At 40.4% G+C, this 27,541-nt stretch overlaps 2 protein-coding genes across 6 annotated transcripts in view; both read left to right on the plus strand.

The window, feature by feature from the left end:
• The window catches only part of FAM135A (family with sequence similarity 135 member A), an 86,237-nt gene extending 83,517 nt beyond the window's left edge, over positions 1 to 2,720 (plus strand). For 3 of the 4 annotated variants that reach the window (XM_075046435.1, XM_075046433.1, XM_075046434.1), the window contains one exon: positions 466 to 2,720. In XM_075046435.1, coding sequence (XP_074902536.1) covers positions 466 to 671 — 206 coding nt within the window. In that variant the 3' untranslated portion in view covers positions 672 to 2,720. The remainder of the gene's footprint in view (positions 1 to 465) is intronic. The other variant, XM_075046436.1, reaches the window with a different exon arrangement.
• A 2,905-nt stretch (positions 2,721 to 5,625) lies between these two features.
• Positions 5,626 to 27,246, plus strand: SDHAF4 (succinate dehydrogenase complex assembly factor 4). 2 transcript variants are annotated; one of them, XM_075046432.1, is made up of 3 exons: positions 5,626 to 5,732; positions 8,377 to 8,529; positions 26,479 to 27,246. In XM_075046432.1, exons 1-3 carry the CDS (start codon positions 5,693 to 5,695, stop codon positions 26,541 to 26,543), a joined length of 258 nt encoding a protein of 85 aa, XP_074902533.1. In that variant the 5' UTR covers positions 5,626 to 5,692; the 3' UTR covers positions 26,544 to 27,246. The 2 variants fall into 2 exon arrangements, with proteins under 2 accessions (XP_074902533.1, XP_074902532.1); XM_075046431.1 differs by lacking the exon at positions 26,479 to 27,246 and adding an exon at positions 11,218 to 15,056.
• The last annotated feature ends 295 nt before the right edge of the window (positions 27,247 to 27,541 follow it).

A 27,541-nucleotide genomic window follows, 5' to 3' on the forward strand; every position in this document is an offset into this window, starting at 1 on the left:
AGAGGGAGGACAAATAGCTTTGATTTTTGAGGACATCAAGCTGCAGCATCGAGCACGTGGGCTGTATTTAGTTGAGGCTTAATATTAGCACTGAAAGAAAAGGTGGTTTTCCCATTTTCAGTGGTGGTTGGTAGTTGTATTTACTGTTGAGACATCCCAGCACAACTGCATTCTAGCATTGTATATTGACAAATAATACCTTTTATGTAGTGCCATTACATAAACTAATACTGATGAGCACATTCTGACTACAAACATACAAATACTAAAATGTATAGCTTAAAATTATTTTTCCAATGTTTCTGGGGAAAATAAACTTCCTGTACATTCTGTCTTTACAGAACAACAGCATAACACATATCATTACCTCTCCTATTCTGAAACGTATTTGTTTTGAGTTCAAGGTCAAAGAACTGTATTTGTTTCTGGTGATTCACACAGTACAACTTTTCTTTTCCTCTACAGGACCAATTTATGCTGAAATGATCCAGAACCTGCTTCTGCCAGTTCTTCAAAATAAGGAATGTAATTTGGTTCGTTATAATGTAATTAATGCATTACCCAATACAGCAGATTCTCTCATCGGGAGAGCTGCACACATTGCTGTTCTTGATTCAGAAATATTTTTAGAAAAATTCTTTCTTGTTGCTGCCCTAAAATATTTTCAGTAGAGAAAAGCATTGTAAGAGACTTGGTTATTACCTCATTAACAGAAGAATCAAATAATGTGTGGTATTAAAGTATAGCTGCAGCTGTATTTTAAGAGATATTTATACTTTTTATATGGAAGATAATTTATATCATCCACACTTAGGGCTTTTTAACATCAACTTTACTTTCTAGGTAATGTGGCTGTGCAATATTTTTTTATTTCGTTCTTTTTACTTTTCTATTACTTTTTCTTAATTTTGGGTACCTAATTATTTGGAGATTAAAGCACAGTGCGTACTTTTGGTTCGTTTATTATTGACTCTTAGACTACAGAAGTCAATGTTACTTGGCTACATTTTAAAAGAGGCTTTAGATGCCAAAATAAATTGGATTTTAAAATTCTAATAAGGTCTTACACGTTCAGTTGTCGTATTTTAGCACTGTAGGAAGTTTAACTGGAAACACAAAGAGCTGCTAAAATACTGGATATTTGGAAATTACTCTATCTGTGGGTCTCACAAAGACCGTTACTGAGTTGTCTGTTCTACAGCTTAAGAGTTTTCTACAAAATCATTATCATCATTGTTAAATATGTTATGCCTGTGGGAATATATTTTCTACTGATCTCAAAAACATGTTAGTTTACATACTCAATTTTATTACTGGAACTTTAGTTTTCAGAAGCAAATGGCAACTAAGGATTTTTGAATGTTTAATGATAGCTGCCTTCAAATAATTGGGGTTTTGCAAACTGTATTAAAATTGCTCCTTACTCTGTCAGTTCTTCAGATGAACGTGGACAGTTTTACATGGACTTCCTTGTACGTACGTAAAATAAGTAAATGTTATAAATTTCTGCAATACTTTTATGAATTTAAGCAATTTTTAAATATTGTTAAAATGTTTTATTGACTACAAAGTATTGTAAATATAAATCAATCCATCTTCAAATGGGATAATATTGTAAACTTTACCTGTTTAGTGATACAGATAAAATGTTTTTGATATACAGGAATGTTAAAGGTCTATTGACTTTCTACTGGTGCTGAATAGCATTAAGTTTGGTTTCTCCTTCCTTCCCTTTTCTCTGTTTCAAACAATAATTCACTAAAGGTGGGGGAGGAAGAGTTACATGTGCATTCACTAATTGTAATGAACATTTTTTGAAAAATATAAATTTGTTGTATAATGCATGTTTATTTTTAGCATTGTGTTATTGCATCTGGTGTTAATAAAATGAACAAATGACTCTAATGGAAGCAATTAAAGAAACCGAAATGTTCTGCTAATTACGAAAATTCTGGGGAGGCTTTTTTGTATATAATTAATAATTTTGTATTATTTGAAATGAATATAGCAATAATAGTTCATAATGAAGTGATTTTGCATTTGTTGTATAATACAGTCTTTGTAATATATTTTTTTTCTGTAGAGCTTACAAGATGCTCAAATGAGCATCTACAGTTTGACAATGTACACACGTGAAAGTATTTTATCAGAGTTGTGTTAGGCAAGTCTTTATGACACAAAGATATCTTAAATACATTCCCACTATAACAATGTCTACTTTTATTAATAATTTTTTATTATGATGGTGCTACTAAGTTCTAAATATTTAAATTATGTTCTGACATCTCAACTGTCTTTTATTTAAACAGTGTTACAGTAGTTGGCCAGTGGCTGAATTTTGAATATCAGTTTAGGGAGGTAGGTCTACACAATTTTCCTTGATTCACAATGAGGAAGTTAAACTACTCGCAGTACATAAGTATTTAGATGTTTCTGTCAGTATCGAAAGATGTCTGTCTTGTTGTGTCTTTCTGGAAATCTGACAGTGTAAAGCATGCTTTTGTGATTAGCAAAGCAGAAATATCCTGGCAGAAATAGCCAGATGATTCTTTTTTTTTTTATAGTAGATCACATCCAGTTAAGGAGGCTTGAATTTGGTTTGTGCTTTGAGGAAAACGGATGGTGCAGGAAATCATGTGATATTTGCATGTAAGTTTATCAAGGAACAGGGCAAATTAAGAGAACGTTAAATTCATTTTCTCCTTGCTAATGTGTATTGCCCAGTGCAGTCCCTGTGTGGTCTGGTAGCCCTCGAAGCCCCAAAGGAATGAGCCGTGAGACAGTAGTGAGTGGCATGATGATCCCAACATGTCCTTGAAGCATATGAAGTTCCCATTTGCAGTTGCAGACTGCGTGGTACACTTGCAGTTGCTCTATGAACAACACATGCCATCTTGGATGTTTTGGACAACTGTGCATGTGTTGCATGGCGTACTCTCCCTACTCCCACCTATTTCTGCCTTCTATTTACTAGATAGAAATATGGACTCTTACATACGTAATTCAATGTCATCTGATGCGGTGGCAGCTATGAAGTGCTCCATCTCACCCCTTTTCTGTTTGAATCAGGGCTTCATCTCCCTGTAGTGATAGTGATCTCTCTTTCACGCAGGTATCCTACAGCTGCTTGAAAGAGAATTATGCTGCTTACAGAACGAGATAAAAATTAAGGTCTTAACATTCCTTTAGAAAGCTGCCAGTCTCTTGTTTCCCTGAAGGCAGTAGGCTGCTACTGTTATTTCACAAAGCTCAGTGATATTATTAGGAGGTCACTGCATAAAATGAGATAGTGTCTAAACTTCTGTTTGCACATAGTGTATATAAATTAATTCCATGGTTTGTTTGAATCTTCCATCAAAATTAAACTTTCTGATCCTGTAGATCTAGAAATTGTTACTAATTTGGAAAAAGAGCTCATGTTCTACTGTGGAAATCACCAGGCTTTGCAGCAGAGCCAAGAGATTTCACATTGGGGGAAAACTTACTCTGTAACTACAGAACACCCTTCGTTCCAAGCCAATCTTATTTGCACAGCCCTGACCAGGTGTGTTGTTCAGATAACCAAGCTGCTTGACATGGTCAGAGAGGAAGAGGGGGCATTTAGGCAGAAGCAGCATGCTTGCTGCCTGGGGCGGTGCTGGTTGTGGTACTCTCCATATAGCCCCCATGGCCAGCTTACGTTCGGCTCATCTGAACTGACCTCCTGCAGAGTTTGCGGTAGACCTCCAGGTCTTTTATTCCCTGCTTTTTAGAGCAGCAAAGCAAAGTACAGTATCATCTGAGTCCTCCTTGCAAGGTAAGCTGCAGTGTAAGAGATAAATGATCAGTAAACAGAGGGAGGAAAACAAAAAAGAAAACATTGCATTTAGTCACAAAGTGGAAAACTCCTGTGGCGTGTGCTACATTTGTATTTACCAATGTTCGGATTTATTACCTCCTCAGCCACAAGATCTAGAAATACATAATTCAGGAGTTAAAAGTGAATTTTGCATTTTTATAGCACTACAATAAATGAAGACCGGGGAAAAAAAGTTTTGAAGACCTCAGCTTACTTTAAGGGGGAAGAACAGTTCCTAATTAATCTTACATTGCTATTTCATCCTTACCATTTGAGGTTGCACATAAGCACGATTTTTCATGGATTGTGGTAAGCTGTTTAAGAACAGAGCTTACTGTTACTTGGTCTCTGCAGACAGCTTGGTATGAATATTTTTAAGGTAAGGATTTCTTGATAGTTTTTACTGTATTGAGCACGTGCTTGATAAGTTCTTGACCTTGGCATAGATCTGGTTATTTTTCCTCACTGCTTTTGGGCAGAAGAATGTTTTTTTCTGCATGAGCCACCAATATTCCTTTTTATTCTCTCTGATCTAGAGGTCTGGCATCTTGCTGCTAGAATAAAGAAAGGGGTTTCCTATTATTTTTGGCCTCTAATGTCCAATTAACCATGTTATAAAAAGCTGATTGAGAAAATGTCACACATAAGGCAGTCAGTTAAATTTAATCACTCTCAGTGTGTAGGCATTGCCAGATGTAGTGCAATAAACTCAACAGAGCGTTGCTGCTGTTAATTTACCGAGGAGATTTACTTTCTTAAACTCTTCAGCTGTGAACACAAAATGCTATTTTAGACTCTGATCTCCAAGAACAGCTGAGTGAAAGTTATCTTCTGCAGTTTAGTATCTGCGGACAGAGTGTTTTGAATTCTGTTTTACAGAAGAGCAAGGTTAGCTGGAGCAGTTTGAGGAGTGACAAAAAGCAAATGTTGCCATATTCAGAACCTTAACTGGAGCTAATTAACTGGAGCTCCACCCCATGAGCCCAGGTGTTAACTTATGCCAGGGTTAGGTTTATACTGAGAGAGAGTAGAGAATGTTAAAAGCACCTTCATGGGGTAAACTGGGAAACTGAAAAGATGGGTTCTGAAGTCCTCTGTTTCAGCACTTGGGTTTGGTCGCTCAGTTTCTTGCTGCTTTCTTCCTGGGAGGGTGAATAATGCCTGTTGCAAGTGCAGAAGGGGCGACAGCAGGGGTATAGGACTGAGAGGGATAAAGTTTATTATTTAATAAATAATTATGATATTTAAATAATATTCTGATAACTTTGAAGTTATACAGCGTTTAGTTTGGAAGGGCAAACACTGGGTCTGTACCTCACTATGGCATCAGCCTAAATTCTTTCATGTTTTAAGTAGTCTTTGTGTATCATTTCAACATTTTTTTTCATTATTAAAAAAAAAAGGCTAGCAGGGCTGCACTACACATTGGGGGAAAAAAAATAGGTCTTTTCAGCGGTAAACTTCACTGCGGGGAAAAGCCGAAGACGCCTTTGCTCCAGGTTGGGGGGGGGGGGGGGAGAGGGGAATTGTAGCTTATTTCTCGAGCACCTCGAAGAGCCCCGAGGCACCTTCATCAACAGCTTGGCTCCCAAGGCGCCGTTCGCCGGAGAGCGGTGCGGGGAATTGCGGTTTTGTTTTTAAGGCCGGTGTGAGCTGTCCTGCCCGAAACCGCCGCCCTGACTAAAACCGCGTTTCCCGCCGCTTTTCCCTCAGGCGGGCGGGCGGGCGAGCGGGGGCGGGGCTCGCGCGGCGTCCAACGGACGCCGCGCGAGCCCCGCCCCCGCTCGCCCGCCCCGCCGCTGGCGGTTGGCGCCTGCGCAGTAGCCGCCTCACGCGTCCCGGCTCGGCGCCGTTATGGCTCTGCGGCTGCTGCGCGGCGCGCCGAGGGCAGCGAGTAAGAGGCGGGCGGAGGGCGGGAAAGGGGGCTCGGCTTTGCCGCTGAGGGGTTTCCCACAGACTCTCCTCCCCGTCTCTCACTCAGGGGAGTTGGGAGAGAGGGGAGGTTACCGGCCGGGACTGTCGGCGCTGGGGTTGCTGAGGGGTGCCTAAGATGGCGGTGGGTGATGGAGGCCGTGCGCCGCCCGCGGTGAGACCCCCCGCTTCTTCAGCCCACGGCATCTGTTAGAAGCAGTGGGGTGCCACAGCTTTTGCCACCCCCTCCCCCAGTTCTCTACAGGTTTCCTGGTTTTATTTTTTTTCTTCTCTAGATAGTAATATTTTCCCCTATATTGCAAACCTACTGCTATCGGGGCTCACTATCTGTTCCGAAGGTTTTCTTTCCCTGTCGTTGCTGCGAACTTTTAAACAGTAGTAAAATATTAAGCTATGGTTTAATATTTGCAGAATAGCCGGAGGGAACTTACTGTGGCCTTGAAAGTTACTGGTCTGTGCCCTTTACGTGAGGAGACTCAGGTGATTTGTTTATGGGAAACCTGGGCTGGAGAACAAATAAGGTAGCCTGCGTAACAGTGTCTGTCCCCACAGGCACGCTCGGCTTAGGCTGTTCTGTAGGGCTGCAGGTCAGGCCACACTTCCTTCCCCATGCAGAGTTGAGATTTCGGTGAGCTGGTTGATGGAATATTCCTGAAACAGACTAGTACAGTATATATTAATAGAAAAGCCAGGAAAAAAATGTTGTTAGATGTTTGTGGTCCCTCCTAGGCTCTATTTGGCTGTTAGGTTCATGGCAATATTTGGCTGATGCTTCTGTCCCCTCAGCATCCTGATGAGTGCCCAGCTCCAGCTGCACGAATGGCTTTGTTATGCTAAATCACGGTCTGTGGGCCACTTCAAAAGACTGGATGTTGCAGATGTTGGCTGCACAGCAACTTTAAAGACTCAGGATTTTCAAGTTCTTTTCAAAATCAGCTATATAATTAATAAATTGGATGGCTTTGTAACTGCCCATAAAGGACGAGGGAGTCAAAGATCAATATGTAGAATATGGCTTACTGATAAAAGTTGATTGTTCATTTCATGTTTTTCAGAGGTACTTAATAGTGAGCTTCTGTCATCTCTGTGTCAAGAAGAATGTATTTTGGTCAATAAAATCAAGTATTGCAAATAGGAAAATAGATTTTGCTGCTTCTCTGCTGACTGAGATAATCAATTTCATTTCAGTACCTTAATCTGACTTATTTGAACTTGGGCTAGAATATCAGCTTTAATTTAATTTTCTAGCTAGCTTCTCTTTCAGCTTGCTGAAGAATGGCAGGATGTTTGGCAGGAGTAGAAAGATCCAATGTTTGCAGAAGGATTAGATTCTTCACTGTTGGTAGTCCCTTATGTCATGCTTAAAGCAAAAATAATAAAAAAAAAAATTCCTTTGGGGCATTGGCAATAGTTGGCAGGCATAATACAGTTTATTTGACTGTAGGGTTTAATCTTAAGGCTGTGGTATTTTAAGATGAATGAGTATGCTGATTCTGGGAATACAGGTGGATTGTTGGTTGATGTATATATGGGTGAGTTTAATCCACATTGCTTGAGAAGGTTTCCTGATATGATCTCTTCAGTGAGGTAGAATAATGGTTCTTCCCAGTACTTTGTTCCCAAGCTGGTACAGGGAGGATTTCTGTTTGAATCTTCCTTCTGAAGAAAAGTCAGAGCTGCTTTAGGCACGTGTCTTAGCTAAATATAATAGCTAAAATATTTTTAGAGGGTAGTTTATGCTCACTGTGGACATTTGGCTTTTTAACCAAATGCAGAAGTATCAGTCATTTTAAGAGATCTTCATAAGTAAGTTTTGACTAGTTTATGACTCTTGAATTATTTATGACTTCTGATATCTGTGCACCTCCATTTTTATACTGCTTGAAAGAACTGTATGGGTATGGGTATTAATAGGCTTTCTCCTACATTTATGTTAAAAAAATGTTAGTGGAACTTTAAAGGAAAAAAGTTGATGCTTTTAATGAAAGCATTTGCATGCAGTTATATAATTGAACTTGAAAGTGCTCAAAGTTTGTCCTGCTTTTGACTACCAGCTGAATTATTTTACCATCATGAGGAAAGCCCAACTATTCTCTACCAACATTCTGGAAAACCTGTTACTAAGGGAACAACGTTTTATTTTTTAAAACTTTCCTTTGGGAAAGCAGGAGCTTTTTCTGACTCAAAAGCTGCTGGAAATGAGCCAAGACATGGAAATCAGCAGGTTTCTTGGGGGAAGTTAGGAATTCTCCAGGAAAACAGAATGTACTGGTCTATGTTAGCATAATTACTATTTAGAGTCTAAAATACAAGAAGATAAGAGTGAAGATAAGTTCAAGCAGTTTAAAATACACTGTTTATGTGAACTAAGTTATACAACTAACACAGTTTTGCCTCCATATGTTTCTAGGGCCAAAAATAATTATCTGTGCTGATTTCTTAGGTGTTCGTGAGTTGAATGTTAAACTAATATTTGGAGTTTGTTTTCCTGTCCGCCGCTCCCTAGTTTCTGAAGAGAGGGTTTTTCAGAGGTGCTCTGAACAGTCACAGAGCTACTCAGTATTAAACTCTCACATTTATGTTACACATATCTGTTTGTTTGATAGAGTCATCGCTGCTTTGCAGCTTTCTGAGGAGCACCAGCTCAAAGACAGGAGGAAGATCTGAACCTGCTAAGCAGTCACTTAAGAAACCGAAGTTACCAGTAGGTCGATTTGATGAACCAGAGGAGTCCAGCATAGAGAGGGAACCCCTGGAAAGTAAGTCATGTTTTACAAAATTGAAAGCCATGTTTTAAAGGCAAGACCCTGAGATGCAGTGCTGATGTCAGTTTAAGAAGAGGTGTAGGCATTCAGCACTTCAGAATTGCTTTCTAAGCTTACTGGTTCTGAAAAAAACGAGAGGCAGCGCAGCGGGCACAGGTTACAGCAAATGGTGCATGGGGGAGAAAGTCTTCGGAACAAGGGTGGTCAAACACTGTAACAAGTCACCCAGAGGATCTGTGATCCCTCTCCTCTTGGAGATACTCCAGTTCGCCTGGGTGTCCTGACCTAACACCAGCTTTTTGAGCAGGGTTGGGGCCAGGTGTCTGCCAAAGGTGCCCTCCACCGTAAACCACTGCACGATTCTGAGAAATGTAGCTGGTACTGGTCTATTAAGTACAGCTATAAATGGTGGTAGTAAACTCATGAGGGCACCAGCTACTTCTAATTATCCAAAAAGCCTGTTCTGTTCCTTAGCCCACAAAAGATTTCTGATTCATGCTGTATTTCATGGTCAGTCTTTCTCTCAGTCTTGTAGGTAGTGTTTTGAAAAGCAGCAACAGATAATGAGTTTGCTGAGCCACTCGGTGGGGTCCAGGGAGACCTAATGAACTGCTGTTAGTGTTGCATTCCAGTGACCTTAGTGGGCTGCTTTCAGAGGACCTGACAAGATTGAGGCACAGATATATTGCTGCTGAAGTCACTAGGAATGTATACTTTTTTTATCAGACAGGAGAAAGATAGAATCTCTTTTCTTCCTTCTTTTTAATTGGCCATCTTCTCTTAACTAAAAGTGTTAGTCATGCTTTATCTTATTCACCATAGTGTGATATTCTGCTACTGTTTACCAGTAGTGATAACCATGTTTATCTATTTTGAGGTCTCTAGGATAAGCTTTTTTAATATATCAATAGATTACTATGACTATCCAGATGACAAAATGACTGAAAAATTATAGTATCATCTCTGAAATGGTTGCAAGCAATTTCAGGTTGTGACTCACTTGAGAACTGACTCAGAGTTGGAGTTACTGTATAAGCAGCTATTTAATTCTTGTCCTTTATTCCCAAGAAAATAAATGCCATCACTGCTTCATTTAGAACAAATGCATAATTATTATCTTTTGCTTTTCGCTTGGGTGTTCTAGGTTTAGAGCAAGACTCAAGGTTTCTTTTGGCTTCAAATGTAGTTGTATATTCTACACATGTAACACCAGCAATAGTTTGTTAGACTGCTGACTGCCTATTGTGTTGTTAGGAAAAAACGTAAGAGTTTAAGCTGGCTATTTGAATTGCTGCTGCTGTGTAGCTATTGCGGAGAAATCTTCTGAGCTTCTGCATCCACTGTCAGCACATCAGTAGTGCTTGGATATTGGGATGATGACATTGACAAAATAATATTAGATGCATTTGCACTCCTGCTGCTGCCAGAGGTGCTCAAATAATGACATTTCCTATCCTGGTCTCTGCATGAATTTTTAAACAGGCATCCCAATATGTCATTCTGTATAGCCTGTAGCTACGTGAGTCTCCCTCCATCACTGTCCTTTTTCTCTGCTCTCCAGGGTTTCTGCTGTTGTCTTTCCTCATTTTCAGCCCTGCTCCTCATTACTTGTGTTGCCCACCAGGGCTGAAGTAGGGATACGACTGAGGGAGCCCTGAGTTACATGTATATATGGGAGGCCCTGGAGAATCAGCGTGTCAAGGGGATGTGTGGGGTACAGTGAGCTTCAGGGATACCTGCAGTCCAGTGCAGGGTGAGAAAACACTCAGCCTTGGATGCTGCCGTGCCAAAATGTACTTCGTGGCTTGGCGATGCCTAGTGGGGTGGCCATTGCGCAACATGGGTGGCCAGAGTTACTACTCTTAAGAGACAGCCCTGAGTAAGGGAGCACTGAGTAGCACAAGGATGTTGACTGTGAGGTGCAGAAAGCTCCGAGTAGGCAGCATAAGCTAGTAGGGTGCTGGGAACAAAAGAAGCACTGCTAATGTGTAAGCTTAGCACGTCACTTAGAGAGCTGAAAGTCCAATCCATACCCCACTTAGGAAGAGTTTCCCTCTCCTGAAAGGGTGTCACAGTGATTTAGTGAGCTTAATTTAAGCTTTAGAAGGTGAAAAGTCTAATTTTAGCTATTTGGGATGTTACAGTACTTCCTGTGACTGTGGTATCTAGTCTGGTGTTGATGAATATCAACATGCTACTTCTTGAAAAACGTACCAGTATCCGTGAAAACATGGTGTTTTAAATACAAGAATAATAGAATTTTAACTAAAATTCAAGCTAAAAATTAAAAACATGAGTGCTTAAAATTAGAGACCTAAACAAACACAGAAAGTGACCTGGTGTATTAGATATAGTGAACATATGTACAGCATACCTGAATGGCACAAGTTCTCACTAGGAATTGATGAGAAACTGCGGTGCTTTGGTGCCTTTGGGCATTGAGTTGCTTTTTTATTTGCATAACTGGATATGATCATACATATTGCTGCCTGTAATTGAAACACTCTCTGAAATTACTTTTGGATGACTCTGGGAAATGTTTAACTCCAGGTTGTCTTTAAAAACAAAAGAGAATTGATTTTGTATTTGAAAATTAAACTAAGAGGCAAACATTGTAGATGGTGACATCTTTGTGTTTGTCAACCTTATAGGCATTTTAATGAACTTTCCCTGTCATTTTAGAGTTCCCTGATGGAATCAATCCTGCTACAAAAGAGAGGGGTGGACCTAGAGGCCCTGAACCTACACGTTTCGGAGACTGGGAGAGAAAAGGACGTTGTATAGATTTTTAATGCATAAATGTGTCTGTGTTGCTAGTGTTTCTAGTTGTTAAAAAATATAATGTGCAGAAAAATCTTGCCTGGATTTGTTGTGAAGCTTCTTGTTTCTGTCATGCTTGTGATGAATTTTCTGAGAGATATTATGTAAACAAACATAATGCTGCAGCTCAAATTTTGGAGCTGTTATTTGCTCAGTGTAGACCTGATCTGTAATGCTGTTTATCCTATCCAAGTATAAATGCAAGTATAGTGATGTGAAATGGATAGTTGGGATCTTACTGAGATGTACAAGGGCTTGGATTTCTTTGTGTATTTAAGCATTTATGTAGTGTCTTAAAAGTGCTGAAAGAGCTTTACAGTTTATGAACCTTGACACTGTTCATCCAAAGTACAGCCTCTGAGGAGGAGGAGGAGATCGGTACGTGGCTGATCTTAGCACAGTGGGTCATTGGTAAAAGTCCCCTTAATCAAGAACCATCCCCTCTGCCTCCGTTAGAGTGGGTTGGGGTTCCTTTCCTGTTTGTGGAGAAGGGATGGAAATGCCGTTTTATCTCGTCTCAGGCTGACCGCTGTAAATGGCATGACAGAAATGCAGGCTTAATTCCGAGAGGGTCAGCCCGTGATTGCAAGTAGTGTTGGGGTGCTCTGTATGCAGTTTTAGAATACTGTTCGTTATAACCTAGCTTATTACATGCTATTTGCATTATCTTTTCCTTGATTCATGGAGATGCCTGTTTGAAAACTGGCTAAATGCTGCTTGGGGAAATAACATTACTTTCTGACACCTTATGGTCGAAAGGAGACTGATTACATTAGATGATCTAATATTGCAGGTCTTAAAACTAAGTTATCTGGCACTGAACTAAGTATCTTTCAGTCAGACTGAGCTCAGTTCTTCATTCAAGAATTTGCCTAGTTGTAAATAACTGTAGCAGAGTGTAAATCTACCACCTGTGGGGGTACTTATTAATAAGAATAAGCTGTCATTATTAAAATGTGTGAACATATGGTCTGTTTCTGTGCAAGTTCTTTTTGATAGCCTAAACAAATGGATCTTCTCCAGTCTTCAACTGTAAATGTTTTCTTCACCCCTTTGTGTTTCCTTCCTGGTGTTTTGCTGTTTTTTAACCTCTTCTCTTTTACTCTAAGTGCTCCAGCTTCTGTATTCACAGTTCCTATTAGCTGCTTTTGCTGGAGCACCACAGTGGGCATTAAGACGGAACAAAAGTTTCTTGGAGAGCCCAGGACAGTCTCCCATTTTATCACCTACATTTCTTTTTCCTCTATGGCTATTTTTGCCTTTTGCTATGCCAAAGCAGGTTGTACCCAAATGAAATTCAGCTTTACTTCATGATTTCTGTTGCTTTGCATTACTCTGGCTCTGTGTAAGAACGCATGGCTTTGCCTTTTGTATGGTTTTATTAAAGCACTTAAAGTGTGCTAGTCCTATCACAAATCTGTACAACCTCCCAAAAATTCACCCGACTTGCAGCCAGTGGGAGAGCTCCTCACTGAGATCTGCCAGTTTGTGTACCCAGCGTGTGTTTTACTGACATAGTATCATGCTAGTTGTGAGTTAAGATGTTTGACTCGCTGCGATGATGCCCTGCAGAAGTATTAAGACTGTTCAGTTAGGTTTATCAACCAGGTACCTTGCTGAAGAGCAAAATGAGGTTTACTAAAGCCTGGTTTTGATAAAAGATGTTAAGTGGTGGTAATTGCATTTTGAACCTTTAATCTTCTATAAATTTAAACTGCAGCATGGTTTGGATATTGGAAAACTGGTCTGTATTTATACCCAATTCATTCTAGTTTCCCTTCTGTAGTGCGACACTTGAGTTTTCCCAAAATCTATTGGCATTTTCAGTTACCCAAAGATATGCTGGGTCAGCTATCTTTAATGTATGCTGCTTATTATTTCTAGTAATGCTTTGCCTCCTTGGTTGCTAGTGGGTTGGAAGATCCTTCATCACACAATACACCACCTTTTCAAATAGGAAGCAGGAGTTTTAATTGGAAACTTGCCTTTTCTGCATCATTATTAATAGGCTTAACATCTTAATTAGTGAAGAGGCAGTAACGCTACCATGGTTACTTTATTTTTGAATTCCAATTCTTACTCTCCTTATCCATGGATTGTTCCATGAGTTTGTTATCTTCTCTTACCAGGTTTTACCCTTCCCAGCGTGCGCTCCATGAATGGTTACCCAGTTCCACTTCTTGGCGTTCCTGATTTTCCATTCTGATTGCTCCCTTCAGCATAGACTGCCCCTGCAGTCCTCCCTGGCTGCTGAATTGCACCTTTTTGATTTGGCATATAAGGAACTGGTCTTGCTTTTCCATGGTTTTCTTTCTGTTTCGGTTAGTTACCTTCAGTCTCCCCCTGATTTGTGTTGAAGGGCTGACCCAAGCGCTGTCCAGGCCCCTGCCTCTCTGCTTTCATGCGGGTGATGACTGCCGCTGTTGGAGCCGCAGGCAGTCGTTCCAGCCTGAGCTCAGGCAGGTCCCTGCCCATATCTATGGAGGACCTGGGTTTGAAAGATAGCTCGGAGACCGCTGTCTGTACCGACAAGACAGAGTGCCTCGTGAAGGCAGGGATTTTGCTTTCTCCCGAAAAATAAAATGGCTCTTGCTAACCAGTGTTGTAAATAGCTGCCAAGGAGTTGGCACTCAGGAAACAGAGGATACCACTTCCGTCCTGAGGACCTTCAGGCCCTTTTTACCACCTCCCAGGCCACTGCCAGTAACAACCAAGTACCTGCTTAATTTGGTTATGGAGTGTGTCAGGAAGAGATAAGAAACTGAACATTTGGGCAAAATAACACGTAGCAGCCAAAGAGTGAGTGCCAGAGGGTGTTTCTGTGGGGTCTGCCCACCTGGCATTTGCCAAAAAGAGGAGCCCTAGGCTCCCGTAATGTGGTGCTGCAAAATCACTTGTGGTACCTGTCAAAACCAATCATGGTTTGAATGCAACAACCAATACAATGATATCGTAGGGCATAAACGATCATTTCTGTTTTGTTTTCTTGCACTGTCTGCAGTTAGGAAGGAAGCACTTCAGCACTTTTTCAGTGCTGTCTTCCTGCTCTTCCCAGATGATTAATATTAGCAATTCACTGGGATATAGCATTAGGGTAAAGCGATGGCTTGTGGCAGTAGCCATTAGATTAGCTACAGGTATGTTTTTATCATAAATACTGATTGAATCTATTTTTGTAGCTCTTTTAGTTAGCAAAACAGTGTAAAGCAGCAGGGCTTATACCCATTTTCTTTTAAATTTCTGGGAGACAAAGGAAAATTGTTCTGCCTGTGTAAGCAAATTCTTGTAGTACTGGAGGATGCTTGCTCTGTTTTCTCTACTAAAAAGCTCTATGTTGCGTTTCTGTAGTAGGTTTTCTCTTTTAAAGTTAAACTTGTTTCTGCTAGCTTGCATAGCTACATTTGGTACTTTATTAAAATTATGAAGCATTTATTGTTTGAAAGAACTGCTCTGTAATTACTTTATTACAAATTCTATAAAGTTGCACTCTACAGTTGAAGAAGTTGTTTGCTATTTATTGCCTTGTTTGGAAAGTATGTATTTCAGTGCCAATTTTACTATGTTAAAATACAAGGTTTATTATATAGGTGAATCAGAGTAAAATTACCCTTTATGATAGCAGATGTTTGTAAAGGACCATAACGTTGTTATAAAACTTTACTACTTCTTCAGTTGACTGCAATAAATGATCACAAATTCCAGCGATCTGTAGTGACAGATGTGTTACATGTCTTTTTATGACACTTATTTTGGTATTGTTATTTAAAAAGGACCACAACACCTTGTTCTGAAGTGTCAGGAAAATAGCAGAACTGTGTATCATTTATAAGAGAAGAGGATTTGTAAGTTCTGTGGGTTTTGTAATTGTTCATCAGTCACTAACACAGCGCCGAAGTGTATCAAAGCATAAGGAAACGACGTGAGATGTTTTTCTGTGTGCTGACCATGATGAAAATTTGTGGTCACTTTTATAACACACAATATGAAAATACCTTTACTTAGCTGGTGGTTGGTGTTTCATAGACCAGCTGAGATGTGCAGCCTACATTCTAATGTCAGTATGGCTGTGCTCCCTCTTACATCTTTGTAACTGGTGGTAGGGGGTAGTCATGTGTAATTTTCCCAAGGACTTTTGTTGCAGAAAGGGTGGCACAGTAGAAAATGAATCATAGTTATAAAATTAGGTTTTGGCAAATCCTGAGAAAAGAGCTCAATTTAAAACGAGTGCTGTGAAGAGCAGAACTAAGGAAGTCCTGTTTCCTATTAATGTGTTACACCTCTGGTAGATCCAGTGTCTTTCTCCATGTTTCCTTGTTGGGAAGAGAAGAGGGCAAGAGAGAGGGCATCTTTCTGCCCATCATTTCGCCCCTGGGGGCATTATTTGGACCTCTTTCCCAGCCACTGATTTTCACAGAGCTTGCAAGAACTTAATTGCCTTGGAAACTCCTCTCTCCTTGACACCTTTTCAGAATAGGTTGAAGTTAGTCACTAGCTTCTAAAGTCATAAGGCTACACAGATATTGGCCTCCCATCCTTTGGAAATCAAGCTGATGAATAACTTCAACCCTATATATTTTCTTCAGAAATGTTCAGCATCTCTCTGCATTTTTCTACTGTAAGAATGGAGGAGGTTTTTTCCCCTCAAAGAACATCAAAAGTGCCAATTAAAGCTTACAGCAGTAAGACTTTGACATGCATTTTCCAGGCATTAAGCCTCCCAGTCAGCTATAGTCTTGGGCCTGTAAAAAATCACATTTTTTAATGTTGCCATTTTTAGAATGAGAATGTTCAAAGCAGCTCTTTAAGGTCCTTACTTAACAAATTAATTCATAATAAAGCTGACATACCTGGCCATCAAAATGCAGTTCAAATCAGTGTTAGTCTTTGACAAAATTAGGCGAGTTATGAAATGAACAGGTGGTCAGGTTAGTTCCACAAGCCAGATATGGAACTATTACTTACACTGGGACTCTCTCCTAAATTAAGTGACTTACCTAGCCGTCTGTGCTTGTTTCGTAAGTAGTTGCAATGGAGGGAGGTGCCTCTAAAAAATAGTCTGTCTTAGTAGGGAGAGATTAATTCTTCACTACAGATGGTGAATGGGAGGAACTTTTAAGTGTGTCCTCTCCATTAACTTTCAAGGCTGTGTAAATAAATGGCTGTCCTAAGCGAGATACCATTAGATAGATGTCAGCTTCCTGGTGCTGACAACAGAGAAGCTGCGGTGTCGGTGACCATGAGGTGTAAACTACTTGCTTCCTTCTCAGAGGACCTGCAGTGCTTTTGCTGCCTGTGCCCTTCCCAGACGCTGCTGGCAGCGAAGGGGACGTTCAGGGCCAGCTCTTAAGTGCCTTGTAAAAGGGAGTTTGCTTCCCTTAAAGTGAGAGGAAGAAGGCTGAAGCAAAGACTTTAAATTCCTTCTGCCTGTCCACCTCCCAAACATGCCTTTGATGCTCCCTAAAGCATCATATAGCCAAGAGGGTAACACTGGATATATTTATATCAGGTGACAGCAAGTATCTCAGACCTAGGAATTTGGGGGTTTTTCTTCCCTAACAAGGAAAGGGTAAAGTGCGTCAAACTAACAACTGTCTTCGTCCAATGTGCTGCTGAAAGAGGGAGCCAGTATCAAGATAAAACTGGCTGACTAGAAAAAAATTAACATATTTGCTCAGCAAACCCTCAGTCTGTGTGACTTCCTCGTGAGAGCTTAAAGAACAGAGGATGGTGTGTTTCCAGTTTCCATTTGAAAGCTGGGGAAAATTTCACTGTCTCCTAGAAGATACGTGAACAAATGTTGCTTAGCTCAGGAAGCATCCTGCTTCTCGCCTATTTTTTCCCCCCCCAGGGCTTTCACTTGGAAGTTCTACAGTGTGTATGTGTGATTCTTAGACAGATTTTTTTTTTCCAGATGTTTTTCTTGAAATAGGACTGCAGTATAATGACAGGTAACTGTTTGGTCTGGCAGGCATATTGCTTCATCCTCCCTGTATGTGGTGATGTCATTTTTTTCTGCCTCATAATGACAGCTATAGCTCTATTATTATTAAATTGTATATTATTTAATCCTGCTTTTAATTCTTGCCGTGCTTGAAGCCATTTTTTGATAGGTACCCGTAGTTCCTTTGGAGTAGTAACATGATACGTCACAAAATTAATTACAAATTGCAGATGTTTCTCCCTCTCCCTCCTTTCTCTGAAGGAAATCTTTTGATAATTTGTATTTTGTATGTGAAGATCTTGTTGACAGTCAAATAAAAAAGGTAATCCCTGTGGATTGGAATTCCTCCATCCCTGAGTTGCATCTGACTCTCACATTCAGGTTCATTATTGTAGTAAAATGTAGCTCTTTTGGGAAGTCAAGGGTGCAAAGAGTGAGAAAGAGATGCCTCTAACAAGCAGCACCAGTCTCCCTAAAAGTTTTACACATAAACCCAAACTCATTTTAAGGCCTCCTTTAATTGGGCATTGTTGAAGGTGGCTTAGCTGTTACAGTTATGTTATTAAAACATTTTTTCAGAGCATGTGGCTGTGGTCCAGTCTGTCCAGTACAGACACACAGGTACGTCGGGGCAGTCCTGAAACAAGTCACTTAGGTGGTTTTTAGAGGTTGATGGCTTAGTTTGCACAGAGAAACCCAGTGCTAAGGTAGTACAGATCTGACTGGCAGGTACATTGTTGGCTCAACTGTGAATGGCTGTGGGTAGAAACATCTCTTAAATGGCACAGAGCTTCGGGTAAATGGGCTTCCCAGAACATAGTGACATCATCAGTGATGCGCATGCCTGCTATGCGTGATGTCGGCTCAGACGCTGGACCTGACCTTTCCATTTGAGCAGCAGTTGCTTGGAATAACACGAGGTTGATCTCTGAGCTAGGCAGTTACCTTCTGGTCCTATACATGGCCTCCATTTTGAAGATAAGCTGGGATTTATTCCTCCTTAAGAACAGAGATCTCGGAGAGGCATCTGTGCCTGCCGCTGTTCCGGGAGATGTGCTGTGTCCTCTCGTCCCCTCGCTCAGGAGGACCTCTGATGGGAGAGCACCTGCCAGGGAAAGGCTGAATTACACACTGAACAGGTGGAGGAGGGCAAGCAAATGCGCATTTGGGCAGCTGACGACCAGATGGTCCTTCCTGTAAAACTATTCATAGTGAGGTGTGGGTAATACCAGCCGTATCGCAGAGGCCTGCTGTGCTCCGCAAACCCTGTGCAAGGAGAAAAATGGAATACTCTAAGCAGGATTCGCGCAGTGATTTGGTGCTTTGCGGGAAGCCAGAAAGCACAACAGTACAGGGATGCAAGGGAATAAAAAGTGTTTCATCTCCCCATATTATTGAAAACAAGGGGGGAGAATGAGATGACCAGAGCGTTAGCGTGCTGTGTCACTACACCTCTCTGAGGTAACCCTCTGTGTATTACTAGCCAGTTGTTACATTTTGCAATACTTGTGTCTTAAAATGCCTCATTTTGTGTTTTCTGGCCCGCAGCCTTATATACTTTGGGGCTGAAGAGAACGTTTGGATTGTTGCCACCAGCGGCAGCTTAGTTGTGCCGGGGCAGACGGGCACCCCAGGAAGCGTTCACAGCCATTCACCAAAGGAGTGTTGTGGGAGCACCTCTGCTGCCGGCCCTGCGTGCACAGCACTGAGATCCACGAGCACTTTCAGCAGCGGGTGGGCTAATCTTTGCCAGCAGGCGCTGGCTGCGGGCATAGAGGGAGGGGAGGCAGGAGTAGGTTTCCACATCCAAACTGGCACCGGGATTTTCCCCGTCACAGCAGTGCCTGTGTTTTTTGTTTTGGTTTATGGGAACAAAAAAGGGTTATGTCCTTTCAACCAATGGCAGAGCACCATTAATGATGGTGCTGGCATTATTTTAGACCACAGTGGCACCAGAAAACAGGACATTGGTTTGTTATCCCTCAGCAGAGGAAAGAACAATTGCTCCTGGTCTTTGGGAGAAAACTTGCTTTGTCATCTGCTGATTGCTGGGAGAGAAATGGCAAGGTATGGAATGACATGATGAGTCAGGGTGGGGAAATTTGTCAAGAAACGCCTCTGACATTTTGGGCTGCCTGGTCTGTAGGAAATTCTCGTACAACCTAATTTGGGAATAGCAGCCCAAATTTCACTTTGTAGTCCACAGAACCCTTTCCATCTGTTCTACTTCAACAGCCAGACACATATTCATAAAACTTCAGAAGTGGTCTGGATGTCGTACTGTTCCTGGACATACAACAAACTTCTTCTAAGCCTGTATTTGTGTTACTGGCCTTTTTTTTCTTTTTTTTTAAGTTAGGCTGTCTCCAAGGAAGTTGCCTTATCACAGCCAGTTTTAGCATGACTACACTGCTTTGCTAGACTCAAGGACAAGAGGCCTGGATTTACTGTGGATTCTGGGAAGAGTTCAGCGTACTGGAGACTGGCCACTGATGCCTTGGTAATTTGCTGACATTGATTGGCACGCAGGGGTTATTTTTACTTAGTACATGAGCAGCAGAATGTACTACAGTGCATCACTGGTGGCACACATCAAGAACAAGTTATGTGGGAAGCCAGTCAGCTTAATTGCCTGTGAACAGTAAGAAATCATAGAAGCATTTAGGTTGGAAAAGACCTTTAAGATCATCAAGTCCAACCGTCAACCTAACACTGCCAAGTCTACCACTAAACCATGTCCCTAAGTGCCACATCTACACATCTTTTAAACACCTCCAGGATTGGTGACTCAACCACTTCCCTGGGCAGCCTGTTCCAATGCTTGACAACACTTTCAGTGAAGAAATTTTTCCTAATATCCAACCTAAATCTCCTCATGTGCAAGTTGCCCTCTGAACTACCTCAGCCACCACGTAGCTAGCAGTCTGGACTCAGCATTTCCTGCTAAGTACTAGACCTCTGGTCTTCTCTGGCAAGACAAAATGTGTATGTTGTTCCTCTCCATGGAAGGAAATTATTTCAATAACAGCCTCCCACGCAGAGCTGAAACTGAAAACTGTAACTGTTTCTAGAACATGAATATCTACATACATTTGCATATCCTTATTCACATATATATATACCTAATACAGAAATGTTTGCAGATTTCATCCCTGTGTGGGAGGTTGGCGCTTCATGAAACCATTTCACAATGCATCAAAACTTGATAGATAACAATTATAATAATATTTTATGTAGTAAAACTGCAGCTAATAGTGTTTCTTCTGGAGTTTGGTTAGTTTATAAATATTTTATATCATTTTGAAAACTGAAAAAGTTACAGGCAGATCAAGACTAGTGTAAAAAGCAAATGCTAATGTCTCATCTCCACTATGGAGAAGCTGTTTAGCAAATGCACATTTTTTGTGGTCATGAAAGAGGCATCCTGATGGGATGCACCAAACTGTAAAAGAACTGTTAGCATCTGCTGGAACTATACCCAAAATCCAGCTAGGCCAGTATCCTTCACCTGACAGAGGTACCACCCAGTGCTTTGTAAAAGTCTCCTCGTAGTGGGCACTTTGGAACAATGGTGGGACAATTTTCTGTTTCAGTCTTCCATTATCTCTTACCATGGTCTTACAGTTTAGCCTTTAAGCTATGTAGTTTTGCAGTACAGTTCTCTTTCAGGCCTCGTGTTTCTCAAGCAGTCCTATGTCTTGTACACAAAATAAATTGGCAAGAGACAGAACTAATATACAAAGGTATAAATTAGCTTTGCAAACAATTTAAGGAGCATTTGATCAGCTTCTCCTCTAAAATTGTTTCTTACAGTTGATTTTTTAATGCTCTGATTAGTCAAGAGGACTTGTAGTGTTTCCTAAGTGGAAAAAGATAGTCAGTAAAAAGATAAACATCATTAAAGAAAGTAATATAGAGAATAAATTAGAGACCTGATGAACTGTAACATTTCTACTGCATGTGAGACTGAATCCAATGTGAATAAAGATTTTTTTTTTCCTCATTGCAAATATTCAACTGAAGCCATGTTGGGTATTTCCCATTTGTAGTAACAACATTATTACGCTTTTAGAGTAATGGGAGAAGAAAATTTGAAATGCTCTCAGATGCAGTTATATTTCTCAGTGGAGAAATCTCTCTTGAGTATATCAGTCTTTTGCTTAGTTCTGTTTTCAAAATTTACACTCATAGGTGAATCCTTGTGTTTGCCTATTCATACGGCATTCAATCCTATTCATATACGTTATTTTTTATGACTTTTATTTCCACCTGAAATTCAAATAGGAACAGCATCTAATTTCCATCTTCTGTATCCCACCCTCTAATTGCATGTGCCAAAACAAGAGGTTGGAGGCCTATGTCATTCTTAGTTTCTCCCCAGGTATGCACAGTTTGCTGTATCCCTGACATTAAAAACAATTCCTGGCCAAATATAGCCCATATTTCTTAGTCTTCTTATCCAGCTGAGGCTTGTGCAGCCTCTGTGCCTCGTGGTGTTTGCTCTTCTACCTGTAGGCTGTATTGCTGTTCTGCAACAGTCACAGAACTGGCACAAAATGCTTCCTTTGCATCATCAGTAAACAATGGGAAGAATTTGGAAAATATGTAGAGCCTAATACTCAGTAATCAACATTCTCTCAGTTTATGGTCAACATGAACTAAACCACGTCAGTCGTAGCTGAAGTGTGTTTAAGAACAAGAAAAACAAGGAAGAGTGCAAGAACAATGAAGACTGTGTATGAAGGGATTTATTATAGTTGGCTGATGGTGGGGAATGCCAGTTACTGCGTGGAATAAGGAATCAGGGTCTGCAGAGGACAATAGTAATTAAAAATTTCTTTGGAAATATGCTTGTACATATACCCCTTACATACTTCTTGAGTAAGAATCAACTCTAATGCGATATATTCACATAGTTTACCTCTCTAACAAAGTGTACAGGTATTGATACTCTTGGACACCAGTCTGAGATATTTTTGAAGGCAAAGAAACGTGGATACTATGTGCAGCCTGAGAAAGCATCAGAGCAAAGACTAAGTGCTGAGGTCCCATTCTGCTGTCCAGGCTGCTGACACTGTTGCTGTGGGTTCATTGTTACATTAACATGTGTCTGTCCTCTCCCTCAATGAAGAAATAGGTATCAGCAGAATTTTGGAGAAATTATTGATCTAAACCCTTACAGTAAGAAGAAAGGATTATTTTCATTGCACATACAAGACAATGCGAGCTGAAATACATGAGACAATCAATGAGGAACACAAGCATCCGAGCCAGGACGACACATAACATCAACAGTTTTCACAACTGGAGATATCTGAACAAAATCTGAGGTAACACCATTCAGCCAGGTGAAGGTCAACCTGTTTGTGAAGGAGTCCGTTTCTCAGACTCCCTAGCCGTCAACATCTGCAGGCTATTTCATTACAGCACAGGGGCACATGTCAGAAAAAGCTACGTAACTGGGCTCTGCTGGAGGCCATGCAGGAGGAGAGAGAAACAGGAGAAGACTGATAAGCTGCATCTATCAGTTAGAGTGTGGTGAAAACAAACACACACTGTCCTCAGGCAAGTGACCTCTTGGCAACATCAGCTAAACCCCTGATTTTAACACACTAAACCACGTGTGTCACATTCAGTCTCTCTTACAGTGTGTGGATGTGGATACTTTGTCAGTTCTTGCGCGTCTTCCTCAGAACAAGTATGTCTGCATGTGACCGGAATAAAACTTCTTCTCAGAAGGAGCAATCTCATCCGTGCTTGTGCAACACCTTAGGCTCTTTTAACCACTTTAAAGCAGTTCTCTCCTGTAGCACTCAATACTTTTTCTCAGTTTTTACCCTTCCTGGAGATCTTTTTTGTCGGGGTTTCATTAACATTAAAATCACGTTAGTTGAAGGAAGAGAAATCCCATTTCTTCCTAATTTCAATTTACTATCAAGTTCTTCACTTTTCTAATAACAGCCAATATTTTTTCATAGTGTTTATGCTAAAAGTACAATTTAAACAAATTGCATCTATGGAAGTTGTTTATCTTTGAAATTTTAAAGCAAAACAGTAGGACTCCTCACATCAATCATTCACTAATAACAAAGCTTCACATTCTACCAACCATGCAGATTACATCTGATATATTTTTCAATGTTTTCCTTCACCCACATTTGAATTAATAAAAGTAAAAATACTTAAAAAAAAATTTGTTCTCTATTTTTAGTTTACTAAAGAGGGGCTTTTCCACAGCAGAAAATACGACCTTTTGGTTCTGACCACAGATGAAAGAAGGTAGCTTTAGGACTAAAAGAGAAGGCGCCTCCACACATGTAAGTCCCACAGCTAAAGCAAGGCATACAGAGCACCCAGTGCATGCGTTTTCAAGCCCAGCTGGTATGCACCAGCTGGGCACTTCTCAGCTGGAGACCAGCTCTGCAGGCTCTGCTGTCTTCACCCTGGTTTTATGAGTGGCAAGAACTTCCCAAACTTCATGAAATATTGCTGGCTGCAAACTGGCTTTAGCTGTAGCTTAGGGTCCCGCAGCCTCCTCCCAGATATTTACCTCAGAGTCTTGGGGACTCGCAAAGCCTCTTGCTGTAGATCTCCTGCTTGAGCTGGCCAAACTGTCCATGCATCATCAGGCAGTAGTAGCATTTTTCTATCATCTGCTATTTCTCATACTGATGGCTCTTGTAGCATTTCTCACAAAGTACTCTGGAAATACGCATCAGGCTGCTTTCTAATGCCCCCAAACTGGTTTGTGAATTAGGTACATTAAGAGTACTAGTCTAGATACAGAATCTAAGACACATGGGGTATTTTAGTCTCAGCCAGAAATTGGGTCAGATGTGGGAAAACCTGCTTACCTTCCAGTTCTGCTCCCCTAATGTATCTTCTTGGGAACTGCGATTCCAGGATGAGTCATGCCAGAAACTCTCCTGTATCTGAGACAGCTTGATGCTGTAAAGGGTCAACAAGGTGAGATAGCTGCTCTCCAGTGCAGGAAGCAACTGTTTCCTTGAACCTCAAAATCCATGCCATCTTCTAAAAATAAATACAAAGCAGATATAGTTATTTCAGGAAGAACAAATGAGCACAAAGCAAACGCCTTCACCTTAATCCAAGCTCCAGGGATGCAGGACTTCATAATAAAATGTTCTTTAGCAGCACTTCACCTCTATAAATCTGATATCACTTTAAAAAGGAGGCCAGTACCTTATCTTCATCTTATAGATGGGGAAACTAAGCCCTTGGAGGTGGAACGACTTAGTCAAAACCAGACTTGGGTCTGCCTGTATTGGATTAGACCCATTTCATCCAGACAAAAATGCTACCTCTACCACCAGGCACAGCACAGGAAGGTACAAGAAAACCCACATTACAGGTGTTGACACATCTGCCTGTGTGGTGCAGAAGTGAGGCTGATGCAACTGGGTAGTTAGATCTTCAGTCCAAAAAAAGCCAGCGGAAATTATTTTTTCTTTCCTTTTATACAATACAAATAGGTTATGGAAATGTGTGCTACAAAAAAGATGAAAAAGCTCAGAATTGTAGTTTTAAATGATGCCATCAATGTCACGCAAACCACCCTGAAATTAGAGAGGCACTTAAAAAGCTTAGTTATCTGTCATGTCTCTGAATGCTGCAACTCCAAGGACATGAAACCTTGTCTTTAACTATTGAAATGCAAAGAGGGAAAGTCACAGAGAAAATAAGGAACTTGTATAACACTGACATGGATAAATTTCAATACTGGTGTGACACCCAGGGAAATTTTCTCCTTGGTTATCTATCTGAGGCGCAGGCAGGGTGATTCAGCTGAAACCAGAGGAAGCTGTGAATTGCTTGCAGTGTTTTGACTTACAGGGGACTTCAGAATCATCAGGGAGACAGAAAAACCCACTGCTGTTCTTGAGAGATTTCATTGAAAACAGACACAAACTAGAAATGAAATTAAATATTTATTAACATCCAAGTCTAATCAAACTAAAAAACACCCTCTCCCATGGAAATAGCAGAGGAAGACACCTGTCCAACACCCTTCCCTTGGATGCAATTTTAATCCATTTTTATTTTGCATTCTTCCATTGGTTAAAAGTCATACTATCATCATAAGTCTTCCCTGAGTGAGTTGAAGGGGTTCAGCAGTCCATCTTAGCACTCCAATTAGGATTTCTACTGAATAGTGTGTCAAAAGGATGACATTTTACGTAGCTGCATGATTATCAGAATTTAAGAACCGTTGTCGTTAGGTAAGATCTAAGATTTGTTAGAACTATACATTTAATTGACACTACTTAGAAGTACACAACGATTTTATTTTAATCTTAACTATTGTTAATTCACTTATTAAGAGCCTTCTGCTAAGGCTGCCGACTTGTACTTCATAATAAAGAGAACACCAAAAGTCTTATCTGGCATTAAAAAGCTGTCATGGACATGAATGCTTTATATGTGGATATTCAAGACAATTCCTATCAGACTATATGATAGTAAGAATACATAGAGATAATGGCTGACCTTGGGTATGTCATTTAAACTGAAGATTCAGAGATGATCTCACATCATCAGAGTTGTAAGGACAACATTGCTCATTACAAATTATCCTTTAGAGAGCAAGTGATTATGTCCTGCCTAGCACTAGACTATTATTAAATGTGCTGTATTAACACAACAGCATTTAAATAGAGCTCTGAGTCTAAATTATCCTGACAAGTGTTACACTGGACACCTGATTTCAATAATCTGCATGTTCCAGGTCATTCCTGCAACTGGTCCAATTAAGAAAGGCCCCTTCTGCACAGCGTCCAAGAACGTGAGCAGGGTCTAGCAATGTACTAAAGCTATTTGTATGAAGCAGCAGTGGTTACAGCATGACTTAAAAGTTTTTCTTGCCTTTCCTGCAATAGGAAAGGTAGTTAGCACTCCATACTGTGGGCTCTGGCCTGCACTTGCTGAGGAACAGAAACCGTCAGTTCTATTGCTCCATGCACTTACTCCTGTCTTCACCGAATCAAGTATGGAAATTTAAAAAAAAAAGCAGTGCTTGTTAAATAATGATCCTCTTTAGTAGACTCAACATGACATAAAAGATACACTTACATCTACTTTTTTTTTTTTTAGCCTAGAATCTCTCTGCTTTCTTTTTTATTCATTATTTTATAGTACTCGGTAACATGCTTCATATTTTTCAGGAGACAAATCCCTCCCTCAAAGACTTGCAGCGCATACTGGAACTCTGCATGGGAGTAAAGCCTGAAAATAGACCATCCTTCTGCACTTCAAAGGCCCTAGAATAATCTGACAGACAAGTGACATTAAAGAACACAAAATGAAGATTCAGAAGAAAGAAATGAGTTATGGAAAGTAGATCTTGATCTTGCAGTCAAACAAATGGACATTGTGTAGATTGTTTTTAGAAATGAGACATAGGATTTGTCTTGGAGTCTCTAACAGTCTTATTACTACAAACTGTTTTTAAATCTGCGCTGTGATTTTTACATGATTAATCTTTTCCTTTTTCATCTCTGTAACTTCTGCACCCATTAGCTAGCTGGACTTTTTGTTCTATAACCTTCTCCTTTTACTTCCTAAGTGAAAAGATTGTTTCATATTCAGTAAATTAAACACATGGCTTTCAACGTACATCTCAGGACAGTATACTTTTCTTCAAGAAAAAGAAATACGGTTTCCAGATAAAACATCAGAATGAAATAAACACAGAAACAATGTGCCTTTGGGGAGTAAGAAAACACTCCAGGGCTGATTATATTTGCCAGAACATTGAACATGGACTCATCAGATTGATTAAGTCTGTCATAACAGCAAATCATTAAGCCATAAAAGAGAAAATTCAATATACTTTCTAGAGAGAGAAGTCTATTTTTAAATAATCAAAATAATATGGCTTTTAGAAAATGCCCGTTGCTTTACTGTACTAGTATTTTGAGCAGGACTTTGATGTCAAAGATGCTATAGTAATAAAAGCACAGACATTGCAATGTTAATTTTTCTTTTTTTATTACATGACATACCTATCGGGGCCCGTGTCAGTAAAGACAAACATGCCAGGTCAGGCGTAACCAGTGCCATACAGCACAACAGGGCAAGGAAACAGCTGAGGGGCAAAGGACCAGCATAGATTCTGTACAGAGAGAAAAACACTTGTTGAAAAGCAATGCAGTTACAAGGGGGTTTCCACAAAAACTTCCCTATTCTGTGAAAACCTGATCTAGAGGGAATTCCAGAGTCAGCCTA

Source organism: Buteo buteo, chromosome 15 (assembly GCF_964188355.1).
Source record: "Buteo buteo chromosome 15, bButBut1.hap1.1, whole genome shotgun sequence".
NCBI lineage: Eukaryota > Metazoa > Chordata > Aves > Accipitriformes > Accipitridae > Buteo > Buteo buteo.

Excerpts from the sequence above, each read along its gene's own strand:
- SDHAF4 (XM_075046431.1), top strand. The coding sequence starts at position 5,693 with ATGGCTCTGCGGCTGCTGCGCGGCGCGCCGAGGGCAGCGA. Across the intron at positions 5,733-8,376 it reads CGGCGCGCCGAGGGCAGCGA|AGTCATCGCTGCTTTGCAGC; the intron begins GTAAGAGGCGGG and ends TTTGTTTGATAG. Across the intron at positions 8,530-11,217 it reads AGAGAGGGAACCCCTGGAAA|AGTTCCCTGATGGAATCAAT; the intron begins GTAAGTCATGTT and ends CTGTCATTTTAG.